The following is a 14571-nucleotide window of genomic DNA, read 5'->3' as shown; positions in this document are numbered from 1 at the left end:
GGACTAGATGACCCTGGAGGTCCCTTCCAACTCCATTATTCTATGATTCTAAGAATTAAGGCACACCAGTGAATGGCAAGTGAGGAACCCTTGTCTGGCATCCAGTTTGGGAGGGTTTAGAAACGCTGGCATCTCTGCCTTCTCTCGCCAGGCAACCTCGGCTCTTTATGAGATTATGAGACACCCAACTGTGACCTGCAAGGAGGCGCTGAAAGAAATCTACCCCACGCTCTCCATTGCGTTGCTGTGCCAGATCTCCTACACCATGCACTTCATGCCCAAGGAGATAGAAATCTACTGGAGGACTTGCATTCAGCAGAAGACGCCGACTCCTCTTGTCCCGTTCAGGTGCTTCCAGATTCAAGCCCTTCCCTTCCAGCCGGCCCACCCCTCACTGTTTGTCCCATCTTCTCTGCCTCTTCCATTGTTTGCATTGATTCTGTATAAACAGGGGTGTCAGACACACAGCCCGGGGGCCAAATCAGGCCTCCAGAGGGCTCCTATCAGGCCCCCGAGCAACTGGCTGTCATCCGCTTCCTTCTCCCTCTCTCTTGCTTCCTTCTGCATCACAGCTTGCCTTGCCAGGCTTGCTCAATCGCACAGGAGCTTCGGAGCAAAGCCTCTGTTTTCTCCATTGGCTGAGGCTCCTCCCATGGGGATAGGGTTGCCAATCCCCAGGTGGGGGCAGGGGATCCCCCGGGTTGGAGGCCCTCCCCCCGCTTCAGGGTCGTCAGAAAGCGGGGGGAGGGGAGCGAAATGTCTGCTCGGAACTCTGTTATTCCCTAGGGAGATTTATTCCCATAGAAAATCGTGGAGAATTGATCCGCGGGTATCTGGGGTTCTGGGGGGGCCCCCTGTTTTTTGAGGTAGAGGCACCACATTTTCAGTACAGCATCTAGTGCCTCTCCCCAAAATACCCCCCAAGTATCCAAACAATTGGACCAGGGGGTCCAATTCTATGAGCCCCAAACGAAGGTGCCCCTATCCATTATTTCCTATGGAAGGAAGGCCTTGAAAAGGTGTGCCGTCCCTTTAAATGTGATGGCCAGAACTCCCTTTGGAGTTCAATTATGCTTGTCACAGCCTTGATCTTGGCTCCACCCCTAATGTCTCCTGGCTCCACCCCCAAAGTCCCCAGATATTTCTTAAATTGGACTTGGCAACCCTACATGGGGAGGAAAGGGGGATGGATAGCTTGCTCTGGTAGTCTCCCTCAATCTCACAGCAGAGCTACCGAGCCAAGCCTCTCTTCCTTCTATTGGCTGAGGCTCCTCCCCCTCCTCGTCCCTTTGGAAAGGTAGGGAAGAGCCTGAGCTTCCTTTACCCAATTCCCTGGATCCTATAGTAGAGATACAATTAAGCACCTTTTAAGGCCACTGAGTGCTAATGTTTTAAGCATGTTTTATTTTGTCTTTAAAATTTTTTAATTGTGTTTGTGTCCTTTATAAAGCTTCCATCTCTGCTCCCTGGCATTACATTTTATGACACATAAGGCCTGGCCTGAACGGTCTCATTTATGTCAGATCTGGCTCTCGTAGCAAATTAGTTTGGCATCCCTGAATAAGAACCTTTTAGCATTCCCCGGCCAGAGACAAGTCTGGCTGTCCTCAGCCAGATCTAAGGGTTTTTCAGCCCTGGCCCCCCACCTGAGAATATTTGTGCCCTATAGGAGCTGCCACCTTTCCATAGGGCTCACAAGTCAGAGATGTTTCACTGGGCATTTGGTTGAGGACAGTGATGGTTTGGCACTCATATCCCTCCCACTTCCCTCCTTATCCTTCCATATCCCTGTTGCCCAGGGGCTGATGGGTATACAAAATTTTGTCCACTGGGTGGACGTTACATTGATTTACTGTTAAAGCTTGATTATTATTTTTTTTGTTTTAACAATTTATTAATAACACATGGTTACAATATTTAATTATCTTTTTCTTATACCAAACCATATGATATTTCACCCCCCCCCTCCAATCTTGACTTCCCCGAAGTTATAAATTTGAATTTAATTCTAAAGGTACCACTACTCTATCAAAATATAATACTTTTAATTAATACTAAAAAATTGTCCAATGTCTTTTTACGTTCCACTCTTTCTCCATATATCCTTTGAATTTCTTCCACTCCTTTTTGAATAAGTCTAAGTCATAGTCTTTTAAGGTTTTAGTTAATTTGTCCATCTCACTCCACGATAAAACTTTCACAATCCAATCCCATTTCTCTGGTATTTTTCCTTGTTTCCAAAGCTGCGCATACAATGTCCTAGCAGCTGAGAGCAAGTACCAAATTAAAGTCCTGTCTTCCTTTGGAAATTTTTCTAATTGTAATCCAAGGAGCTGCCACCTTTCCATAGGGCTCACAAGTCAGAGGTGTTTCACCGGGCATTTGGTTGAGGACAGTGATGGTTTGGCACTCATATCCCTCCCACTTCCCTCCTTATTCTTCCATATCCCTGTTGCCCAGGGGCTGATGGGTATAAAAAATTTTGTCCGCTGGGTGGACGTTACATTGATTTACTGTTAAAGCTTGATTATTTTAACGGGATACGGTGACACCTTATTTTAACATCACATTAATGTCACGTTATTTCATGTCGCATTATTTTAATGCCAAATAATATCTGAATGTGGTTTGAATCAGGGGCCATTTTGTCCAAAGAAGAGCCCCGTGGCGCGGAGTGGTAAAGCTGCAATACTGCAGTCCTAAACTCTGCTCACGACCTGAGTTCAATCCCAGCAGAAGTTGGGTTCGGGCAGCCAGCTCCAGGTCAACTCAGCCTTCCATCCTTCCGAGGTCTGTAAAATGAGTCCCCAGCTTGCTGAGGGGGAAAGCGTAGATGACTGGGGAAGGCAATGGCAAACCACCCCGTAAAAAGTCTGCTGTGAAAACGTTGTGAAAGCAACGTCACCCCAGAGACGGAAATGACTGGTGCTTGCACAGGGGACTACCTTTACCTTTTTTTTTTATTTTGTAGAAAAAGAGGTGCCGGAGCTCATTAGCACAACTCGTTTGCATTGCCACCCACCCCTGACATCACCGGAAGGTGGACTAAATGATATCCGTTCAGCATCTACCTTAAAATGCTCCTTGAATTATAATAGTCATCATCAAACTTTACTCCCATCATACTTTTTAAATTATTTTCTGCAGTGGCATGAGGAAGATTTCCATCTGTCTGCTTTATGTGTTTTGGTTATTTTCCCTCTTTTTGTGTGTGTGTGGGGGGAAACATTAGAAAGTTTGTCAGATCTCAGAGTTCAGCAAAATTCTCACAGGGGGTTTGAATAACAGATTCTTGGATTATTTCCCACCCTTTGGTTAGAGTTTCCCACCATTGACGACACGAGGTGGGGGAACTTTTGGTGCTGGTGACTGGTAGATTGGGGAAGGGTTTCCCTTCGTATCCATTTACAATTTGAAAGGGGGTGGTTTTTGTCGAGCTATGCAGGCTATTGTTGTAGCCATACTCTGCAAAAGGCAATAGCTCCACCCAATTGTCTTGTTGGTAATTAATGAAGCACCTTAGATATTGTTCGAGAAGAGAGTTCACGTGTTCCGTCTGTCCGTCCGTTTGCGGGTGGTAGGCGGAACACAGTCCCTGTTCAATCCCTGTTAGTTTACAAAACTCCCGCCAGAAGTTGGCAACGAACTGTGGGCCGCGGTCACTAATGACCTTGTCCGGGAATGAGTGTAGTTCCACAATGTGTTGGAAAAATAGGCGTGCTAGTTTTTGAGCGGTGGGGAGTTGTTTGCAAGGGATGAAGTGGGCTTGTTTTGAAAACGTGTCCACCACCACTAGAATCACTGTCCGTCCTTGCGATACAGGCAGTTCGACTATAAAGTCCATAGACACCACCGACCAAGGTCGTCCCGCTGTGGGGGTGGGACGAAGTAAACCGGGTGTTTTCCCTCCCCTCCTTTTGACCATTATGCAGGTTGGACAAGACGCTACAAATTCTGAAATATCCTTTTTCATTTGTGGCCACCAGAACTGTCTACTCACTAGGTGCAGCGTTTTTACATAACCAAAATGCCCGGCGAATTTTTTGCTGTGGCAGTGCTGCAGCACTTCCTGGCGGAGGCTTTTGGGAACGTACAGTTTCCCTTCATGATACCAAAATCCTCCTTCCCCCTTTACCAGCCCTTCCGGCCATTCCTCCCCTTCTTGTTCTGCGTCTATGATTAGTTTATTTCCCCCCCACGGTTCTGGTTTCCCGGTCTTTTTCCCTGACCGAGTGGTCACGCCTCCTGCAACAGCTGAAGGCGGGATGAGGGAGTCTATGGTTTCCTCCCGCTGGCTTTCGAGTTGCGGCAACCGAGAGAGGGCGTTGGCTAAAAAGTTTTTCGAGCCGGGGATGTGTCGTAATGTGAAATCAAATTTGGCGAAGAACCCCGCCCACCTAATCTGTTTGGCGGTTAATTTTCGGCGCCCGGTAAGCGCCTCTAGGTTTTTGTGATCTGTCCATATTTCAAATGGCACCCTGGCCCCTTCCAGCCAGGACCGCCAGGTTTTTAAGGCGAAAGTTACTGCAAAGGCTTCTTTGTCCCAGACTGACCAATTACGTTGTTCATTGGAAAATTTCTTGGATATATAGGCGCAGGGTTTTAATCTGCCCTCAGTGTCTTTCTGCATCAATATGGCTCCGACGGCTACATCGGAGGCATCACATTGCACCACGAAAGGTTTCAGCTCATTGGGATGCGTTAGAATGGCTTCACTGGTGAATAGTTGTTTTAATTTTTCAAACGCCTTCTGACATTCGGGGGACCATGCTAGTTTCGAATTTGGTTTTTTCGCCTCGGGTCCCCTCCCCTTAGTCTTTAGTTAGTCTGTTAGCGGTAGCATTACTTTGGCAAAGCCCTCTATGAACCCACGGTAAAAATTTGCGAATCCGATGAAAGATTGGAGCTGTCTACGTGTTCTCGGGGGTTCCCAGTCCAACACTGCTTGGATTTTCACTGGGTCCATGGCTAAGCCTTTTCCCGATACCCTGAAGCCCAAGTAATCTAGTTCCTTTTGGTGAAATTCACATTTTGACAATTTAGCATAGAGTTTGTGCTCTAGTACGGTGTTGAGCACTTTCCTCACCAACTTTATGTGGGAGGGTAGATCTTTCGAATAGATAATGATGTCATCCAGGTACACCACCACCCCTTTGTACAGGTACTCTCTCAGTACTTTGTTGATGAAGGTTGTCCCTTCAGCATCTCTTTCCTTCTGGTTTCTACTCATTTCTATCCCACCCAGAGTTGCCAAACCCCAGGTGGGCAAAACAAGGAAAACGCCACGCGCCAAATGTTGCAATGTAAGTGCGAAAGCACTCTTTTACTCAAACACTTTATCACTGTAATTCTTCAATGTCCTTTAAAGCTAATGAACAGTCCTTCGTAGAAACTCAAACTTTCAACGTTGCCAGGTGTCAGAATCTGCTGTCGTCTTATCTTTTTGTTGAGAGACGCAGATAGCCTGGCTGTTCCTCTTTGAAGAGTAATTCAACAGGTGCAGTAGCAGCGACACGAGTCCTAGGTTCAAGTTTGTGTTTCCTTTACACTTCCTCTGGCCACTATTCCGGAACCCGTGCTTAGGCAACAGCTCACAGTCATATCTTACCAGTATACACAAACGGTTCTTTAATCTCCAGGTGGGGACAGGAGATCCCCCAGTTTGGAGGCTCTCCCCTCCCCCCCCCCCGCTTCTGGGTCATTAGAAAATGGGGGGGGGATATCTGCTGGGCACTCCATTATTTCCTGTGGAGACCAATTCCCATAGGATATAATGGATAATTGATCCACGGGTATCTGGGGCTCTAGGGAAGTTGTTTTTTGTGTTAGAGGCACTGAATTTTTAGCATGGCATCCAGTGCCTCTCCTCAAAACACCCCCCAAGTTTCAAAAAGATTGGACTAGGGGGTCCAATTCTATGAGCCACCAAAAGAAGGTGCCCCTATCTTTCATTATTTCCAATGGAGGGAAGGCATTTAAAAGGTGTGCGGTCCCTTTAAAATTTGTAGAATCTTTCGAGCTCAAGTGCCGTGTTCTACTGGAGAAAGTTTTTCTAACAGAAATCTTTCGGGCTCAAGTGCCGTGTTTTCTTCCAGAAACTTTCTCCAGTAGAACACGGCAATTGAGCCCGAAAGATTCTACAAACTCTAATGATGATGCCAGCCGTGAAAACCTGAAATCTTTGGTCCCTGTAAATGTGATGGCCAGAACTCCCTTTGGAGTTCAGTTGTGCTTGTCACACCCTTGCTCCCGGCTCCACCCCCAATGTCTCCTGGCTCCACCCCCAAAGTCCCCAGATATTTCTTGAATTGGACCTGGCAACTCTAATCCCACCCTTTGGGGGTTTCCCAATGATCCTTCCCCAGACACAGCCTCCTGATGCATAGAAAAGAACAGGATTTTCGGAACTTCATCCCATGGCAGAATGCTAGGCCCATTTATCTTCCTACAGCGAACTAGGGTTGCCAAGTCCAATTCAAGAAATATCTGGGGACTTTGGGGGTGGAGCCAGGAGACTTTGGGGGTGGAGCCAGGATACATTGGGGCGGAGCCAGGAACAAGAGTGTGACAAGCATAATTGAACTCCAAGAGAGTTCTGGCCATCACATTTAAAGGGACAGCACACCTTTTTAAATGTCTTCCTTCCATAGGAAATAATGAAGGATAAGGGCACCTTCTTTTGGGGCTCATAGAATTGGACCCCCTGGTCCAATCGTTTTGAAATTTGGGGGATACTTTGGGGAGAGGCACTAGATACTATGTTGAAAATTTGGTGCCTCTACCTCAAAAAACAGCTCCCCCAGAGCCCCCGAAACCTCCAGATCAATTCCCCATTATACCCTATGAGAAGACGTTTCCCTCTCCACCCCCCCGCCCCCCCCCCTTTCTGGGAAATCTGATGCAGGAGACAGAACTCACTCACCTCCGGAGGCGCAAAGGCACATGGTCCTTTGGGGGCGTGGCTGGGCTCCCCTCCCTTCACCGGCCAGCTGACTGGGGGCGGGAAGCAGCCTGAGAAAACGGAAGAGCTCTGGCTGCTGCGATCGGGGCTGGGTGGGAAGGGCTGCCGTTCTCCCCCCTCCCCTCCCCCCGCTTTCCCTTTTATGGCCAGCGGGGGGAGGAGGCTCCAAATCGGGGGTCTCCAGGCCTAGCGGGGGATTTGGGACCCCTACAGCGAACAGATGATAAACCCATGGATCTTTTAAATAGAAGTTTTGGCTTTTGGTGCAGGAGTGCCTTGAGAACATTCAACCTTCTGCTCAGGTGCGCGAGCCATGGGGATCAGGTCCTCATCATGAATAAGAGGAGAGGCTCCGAGCTGCTGTTGAATCCCTCGACTCACCAGAAAGGGCTCTATCTCTTCGCAAGGTAAGAGCTAGGCTGCTACAGCAAAGGACTCCTTCCCTGTTTCTTCTGTGTCTCTCTGCCAATGTTTTCCCAGAACTGAAAGGGTCTTTCTGCCCCAAAGTGTTTATGTAATGTGGCCCCCCCCCAAAAAAATTTTTTTTGACCCATCAGGCCCCTTTGGAATTCTGACATGGTGTGGTAGGCACAGCCACAAAATGGCTGCCACAGGAGATGGCACCAGCCACAAAATGGCTGCCACAAAATGGCAAGAGATGGCAACAGCCACAAAATGGCTGCCGCGGGAGATGGCACCAGCCACAAAATGGCTGCCACAAAATGGCAAGAGATGGCAACAGCCACAAAATGGCTGCCACAGGAGATGGCACGGCTGCCACAAAATGGCAAGAGATGGCAACAGCCACAAAATGGCTGCCGCGGGAGATGGCACCAGCCACAAAATGGCTGCCACAAAATGGCAAGAGATGGCAACAGCCACAAAACGGCTGCCGCAGGAGATGGCACCAGCCACAAAATGGCTGCCACAAAATGGCAAGAGATGGCAACAGCCACAAAATGGCTGCTGCAGGGGATGGCACCAGCCACAAAATGGCAAGAGATGGCAACAGCCACAAAATGGCTGCTGCAGCTTACCTTGAGCCATACACAGTTTTAAAAAACTGCACAGCCAATCAGAAGGAAGTCTTGCTGAAGAAAAGCCACACCTGACTCTATGGGCACCATGTTGACAGGGCAGCCAAGTTCCTGGGTGGAGTGGGGATTCTCCCGCTTTGGAGGTGACCCCAACCCGCCGTCGATGGTATGAGCATAATTCAGAGATTGAGAGACAGGAATCATAGGTGTCTTGGATGTCAATTACCAACAGTGTCGGCCCAGTCCCTAGTTATCAGGATGGTTGTCAGTGCAGGGAGGCGAGTTAGATGGACTGAGGACGCCCGCCTGCCTCAGCCAAAAGTCTGGCGGAACAGCTCCATTTTGAAGGCCCTCCAGAAGGGTAGTAAATCTGAATCTCCTTAGGGAGCTGATTCCACCAAGTTGTGGCCAGGACCGAAAAGGCCCTGGTTGAGGCAAGCTAGACGTCCTTTGGGCCGGGAATAATAAGAATATGTTGGTTGGCCAATTGTAGTGGCCTCCGGAGTTTGTATGGGGAGAGACGGTCCTGCAGGTATGTCTGTCCCAGGCCGCGTAAGGCTTTAAAAGTCAATACTAGAACTTTGAAACGGATCCGGTACTCGATTGGTAGCCAGCACAGACTGCACAGCAGCGGCCGACTGCTTGCCAGTACAGGCAGTTCAGTCAGCAATCGTGCTGTTGCATTCTGCACCTGCTGGAGTTTCCGGATCAGTCCCAAGGGCAAGCCTGCATAGAACGAGTTGCAGTAGTCCAACCTAGGAGCTTCCAGGGAAAACTCTATGGTTTCTCCAGACACTGTAGCAATTTGGGAGGAAAACTCTATGACAGGGGTGGCCAACGGTAGCTCTCCAGAGGTTTTTTTGCCTACAACTCCCATCAGCCCCAGCCATTGGCCATGCTGGCTGGGGCTGATGGGAGTTGTAGGCAAAAAACATCTGGAGAGCTACCGCTGGCCACCCCTGCTCTCTGGTACCACTTTAGTTGCTATAGTTGGAGAACCAGTCTGGTGTAGTGGTTAAGTGTGCGGACTCTTATCTGGAAGAACTGGGTTTGATTCCCCACTCCTCTGCTTGCAGCTGCTAGCATGGCCTTGGGTCAGCCATAGCTCTGGCAGAGGTTGTCCTTGAAAGGGCAGCTGCTGTGAGAGCCCTCTCCTGCCCCACCCACCTCACAGGGTGTCTGTGTTCTGAGAGCCAGTTTGGTGTAGTGGTGAAGTGTGTGGACTCTTATCTGGGAGAACCGGGTTTGATTCCCCACTCCTCCACTTGCACTTGCTGCAATGGCCTTGGGTCAGCCAGAGCTCTAGCAGAGGTTGTCCTTGATGGGGCAGCTGCTGTGAGAGCCCTCTCCAGCCCCACCCACCTCACAGGGGGAGGAAGGTAAAGGAGATTGTGAGCCGCTCTGAGACTCTTCGGAGTGGAGGGCGGGATATAAATCCAATATCATCTTCTTCTATAGGAAGGGAATGACAAGTCATTCGATCTGAGTAAATAAAGCTAAAGACTGGGCGGAGGGGAAGATAGGTTGTTGAGTGGGAAGGAGAGAAGGAAGCAAGGAAAGGGGATAGGATACAAGAAAGCCGGAAGGAAGGAAGAGTTTGAGGAAGGGGATACAGAAGCAAATGAAGTGACCCTCACAAATCCTTGCGGCTTCCCCCGCTTGTTCTGTTTGCCTCCACAGAGCCATGATCAGGAACGAGGATTGCGCGAGCATCCTACCCTATCTCCTGAAGACGCTGGAGAACCCAGAAGACTTCCGGCACATCACTGTGATGACATTCCTAGTGGAGGTGAGACAAGGGTTGTCAAGTCCAATTCAAGAAAGGGAGAAAACAGAGGTTTTGTTCTTTAGCTCCTGAACGATTGAGAGAGCCTGGAAAAGGAAGACTGTGATGCGGAAGGAAGCGAGAGAGAGGGAGAAGGAAGCAGATGGCAGCCAGTTGCTAATAGGAGCCCTCCAGGGGCCTGATTCGGCCCCCGGGCTGCATGTTTGACACCCCTGGCCTAAAGCATCCCTCTCATCCTCGAGCGCCCTATAACGCAATCCCTAAAGGCCAAACAATCTCCCAGCATTGCAGCTCTTCTCCAGACTACGGAGATCAATTATGCTGGAGAAAACGGCTGCTTCGTAGGGTGGATTCCACGGTGAACGTCTCTCTGCTTTTTCTCCCCGTCTCCTCCAGCTCCTTCGCCATCAAACCTTCAACTACATCACCGAATACCAGATCATCCGGCAGCTGTGGAAACAACTGAATGCAACCAAAGTGGAGCTCCGGTCTCTGGCGCTGGATGGCATGCTTCAGCTGGCAGCTTATCCGGAGAAGGTACGAGGGGCACTGTGCCACTGTGGGGGCTTTTGCAGCATTCCGATGCCAGATCCCGTTCTTCTCGTTCTGTGGCTTGGCTCCCATATTCGGGCACTTCCTTCTGGTGCAAGCTGCCTTCCTCTTTCGCTTGGAGAAATGTCAACTGCGGGGTGACGTGATAAGAGGTTGACAAGATTATGCCTGGGATGGAGAAAGAAGTCCTTTTCTCCCTTTCTCACAATACATTTGATGAAATTGCTGAGCAGTCAGGTTAAAACGGATAAAAGGAAGTGCTTCTTCACCCGAAGGGTGATTGACATGTGGAATTCACTGCCACAGGAGGTGGTGGCGGCTGCAAGCATAGCCAGCTTCACGAGGGGATTGGATAAAAATATGGAGCAGAGGTCCATCAGTGGCTATTAGCCACAGTATATATATGTGTGTGTGTGTGTGTATACACACACATATATTGGCCACTGTGTGACACAGAATGTTGGATTGGATGGACCATTGGTCTGATCCAACATGGCTTCTGTTATGTTCTTATGTGACACAAAATGTTGGACTGGATGGGCCATTGTCTGATCCAACATGGCTTCTGTTATGTTCTTATGTGACACAGAATGTTGGACTGGATGTCCCATTGGTCTGATCCAACATGGCTTCTCTTATGTTCTTATGTGACACAGAGTGTTGGACTGGAGAGGCCATTGGCCTGATCCAACATGGCTTCTCTTATGTTCTTATGTGACACGGAGTGTTGGACTGGAGAGGCCACTGGCCTGATCCAACATGACTTCTCTTATGTTCTTATGTGACACAGAGTGTTGGACTGTATGGGCCATTGGCCTGATCCAACATGGCTTCTCTTATGTGACACAGAGTGCTGGACTAGATGGGCCATTGGCCTGCTACAACATTGCTTCTCATATGTTCTTATGTGACACAATGCTGGACTGAATGGGCCATTGGCCTGATCCAACATGGCTTCTCTTATGTTCTTATGTGACACAGAGTGCTGGACTGGAGAGGCCACTGGCCTGATCCAATATGGCTTCTCTTATGTTCTTATGTGACACAGAGTGTTGGACTGGAGAGGCCATTGGCCTGATCCAACATGGCTTCTCTTATGTTCTTATGTGACACAGAGTGTTGGACTGGAGAGGCCACTGGCCTGATCCAACATGGCTTCTCTTATGTTCTTATGTGACACAGAGTGTTGGACTGGAGAGGCCATTGGCCTGATCCAACATGGCTTCTCTTATGTTCTTATGTGACACGGAGTGTTGGACTGGAGAGGCCACTGGCCTGATCCAACATGACTTCTCTTATGTTCTTATGTGACACAGAGTGTTGGACTGTATGGGCCATTGGCCTGATCCAACATGGCTTCTCTTATGTGACACAGAGTGCTGGACTAGATGGGCCATTGGCCTGCTACAACATTGCTTCTCATATGTTCTTATGTGACACAATGCTGGACTGGATGGGCCATTGGCCTGATCCAACATGGCTTCTCTTATGTTCTTATGTGACACAGAGTGCTGGACTAGATGGGCCATTGGTCTGATGCAACATGGCTTCTCTTATGTTCTTATGTGACGTAGAGTGTTGGACTGGATGGGCCATTGGCCTGATCTTACATAGCTTCTCTTATGTTCTTATGTTCCTGATGTAGGATGCAGGCAAGGGGTCTTTGTACTAGGGGGGCATGTGTGTGTGGAACGTCATCACGGGCAAAACAGGCCTGCAGGATCCCGCCCTCCGCAGACTCCACTCCCAAAATTTTTAGGAATTTCCAAACCTAAATTCTGTGAGACTTTCCTCACACAACATTTTGTGGTCTTGCAGATGGCGAAGCTGGAGCCTGCCTTGCCGGACATCTTGGCCAGGCTGAAGGAATCGAACCGAGCAGTCAACGTAAAGGCGCTCAAGGTCTTGAGGTACCTCTTGAAGAGCCTAGAGAGTCAGGAAGTCAGCCCCCTCACCTTGGAAGTGGCCAATCAGGTCATCCCTCTCTTCGATGATGTGAGTCCAGCTTAGGATTGCCAAGTCCTATTCAAGAAATATCTGGGGACTTTGGGGGTGGAGCCAGGAGACTTTGGGGGTGGAGCCCAGAGACTTTGGGGGGTGGAGCCAGGACACTTTGGAGGTGTTGCCAGGAGCAAGGGTGTGACAAGCATCATTGAACTCCAAAGGGAGTTCTGGCCATCACATTGAAAGGGACCGCACACCTTTTAAACTCCTTCCCTCCTTTGAAAATAATGAAATATAGGAGCACCATTTTGGGGGCTCAGGGAATTGGACCCCCTGGTCCAATCCTTTTAAACCTTGGGAGTATTCTGGGGAGAGGCACTGGATGCTATGTTGAAAATTTGGTGCCTCTACCTCTAAAAACAGAGACCCCCCCCCCCCGCCCGAGACCCAGATACCTGCAGATCAATTCTCCATTATTTCCTATGGGAATAAGTCTCCATAGGGAATAATAGAGTTTCCCAGCAGACATTTCCGTCCCCTCCCCCTGCTTTCTGATGACCCTGAAGCGGGGAGAGGGCCTCCAAACCAGGGGATTCCCTGCCCCCACCTGGGGTTTAGAATACAATCCGAGAGAGGTCACTATAATGGATAACACAACAAAAAATACAAGCGAGTGACCAATCTACTAAGAAATATATCGAAACCAGTCCAAATGTCCAAAACATGTACATTCAAGTCCCAAAGTAGTGTGGGGACAAGCCAATCGATTAAGTACTTGTTTCCTTCCAGTCTTCATCAGACCTGGGACCAATATCGATTCAATTATATAGATTCTTTACATCAGTTTTTTTAAAAAGGGGACGCAGAGCGTCTCCAGCAGCAATTTCACATCGGCTACAGCTCAGTATGAGGATTCTTGCGCAAGAAGCCTCATACCGTGCTGTAGCCGATGTGAAATGAAGACCGGAAAGAAACAAGTACGTACTTAATCGATTGATTTGTCACCACACTACTTTGGGACTTGAACGTATATGTTTTGGACATTTGGACTGTAGCCGATGTGAAATGAAGACCGGAAAGAAACAAGTACTTAATCGATTGACTTGTCGCTACACTACTTTGGGACTTGAACGTCCATGTTTTGGACATTCGGACTGGTTTCTATATATTTCTTAGTAAATTGGTCGCTCGCTTGCGTTTTTTATTGTGCTACCCACCTGGGATCTGGCAGCTTTAGTCCAGCTGGGCAGCCACGTCTGCATGTATTGGGAGGGGGTGAGGAGATGAGGATTGCAAACTCACTTTTCTACATCTCTTTCTCTTCTGGGTGGCCTTGGGTGGAATTCTAGCAGGAGCTCCTTTGCATATTAGGCCACACACCCCTGAAGTAGCCAATCCTCCAAGAGCTTACAAAAAAAAAAAGAGCCTTGTAAGCTCCAGGAGGATTAGCTACATCAGGGGGTGTGTGGCCTAATATGCAAAGGATCTCCTGCTAAGATTCCACCCCTGAAGTCACAGTTTTCTCAAAAGAGCTCTCTCAGCCCCATCTCCCTCACAAGGCATCGACTGCAGGAAGAGGAAGAGAAGGAGATTGTAAGCCGCTTTGAGACTCTAAGTGAAGGATGGGGTATAAATATAATCACTAATTACTACTGCTGCTCTTTTTCTTCTCTGCTTTTTCTTCTTCTGGGGCTGAGAGCAGAGCCGACTCTGCCACTAGGCAAACTGGGCGGTTGCCAAGAATGCCGACCTTCTGGGGGCGCCAAACTGGGCAACCCCGCCATGTGACTCAGTGACATTATCAGAGCTGGGTGGGGGAAGGCACCAGAAGATAGCATTGCCTAGAGTGCCGGACAGTCTAGGGCCAACCCTGGCTGAGAGAGCTCTGACAAAAGCTGCCCTTTCAAGGACAGCTCTGCGAGAGCTATGGCGGACCCAAGGCCATTCCAGCAGCTGCAAGCGGAGGAGTGGGGAATCAGACCCGGTTCTCCCAGATAAAGAGTCCGCACGCTAAACCACTACACCAGACTGGCTCTCCAGTGAGCCAGCTGTCCAAAGCTGGGATGGGTGGCCCGTGGGCCAGAATCAATTCTCCCTCGAAGCTGTGGAGTCTTGTGAGCAAAAATTCTACTTCGTGAGCTACTGGCATCAGAGTTGTGAGCTGCTGCGTCAATTAGCTTGCTTTGGGGCCGTTTTTTCCCTGAGCTAAGACAAAAAAAATGTGTGCCCTGGGGGCTAAAGAACTGTGAGCTAGCTCACACTAACTCAGCTTAGAGGGAACACTGCCCATG

General features: G+C 49.1%; 1 protein-coding gene across 1 annotated transcript in view; it reads left to right on the top strand.

Annotated features, from left to right (window-relative positions):
• The window catches only part of LOC132574381 (uncharacterized), a 46531-nt gene that overhangs the window by 18999 nt on the left and 12961 nt on the right, over positions 1-14571 (top strand). The window contains exons 5-9 of the mRNA XM_060242744.1: positions 152-348; positions 7231-7368; positions 9679-9787; positions 10181-10321; positions 12155-12331. Coding sequence (XP_060098727.1) covers positions 152-348; positions 7231-7368; positions 9679-9787; positions 10181-10321; positions 12155-12331 — 762 coding nt within the window. The remainder of the gene's footprint in view (positions 1-151; positions 349-7230; positions 7369-9678; positions 9788-10180; positions 10322-12154; positions 12332-14571) is intronic.

This window comes from Heteronotia binoei, chromosome 6, assembly GCF_032191835.1.
Source record: "Heteronotia binoei isolate CCM8104 ecotype False Entrance Well chromosome 6, APGP_CSIRO_Hbin_v1, whole genome shotgun sequence".
Classification (NCBI taxonomy): Eukaryota; Metazoa; Chordata; class Lepidosauria; order Squamata; family Gekkonidae; genus Heteronotia; species Heteronotia binoei.
This window is presented reverse-complemented; position numbering and strand designations above follow the sequence as displayed.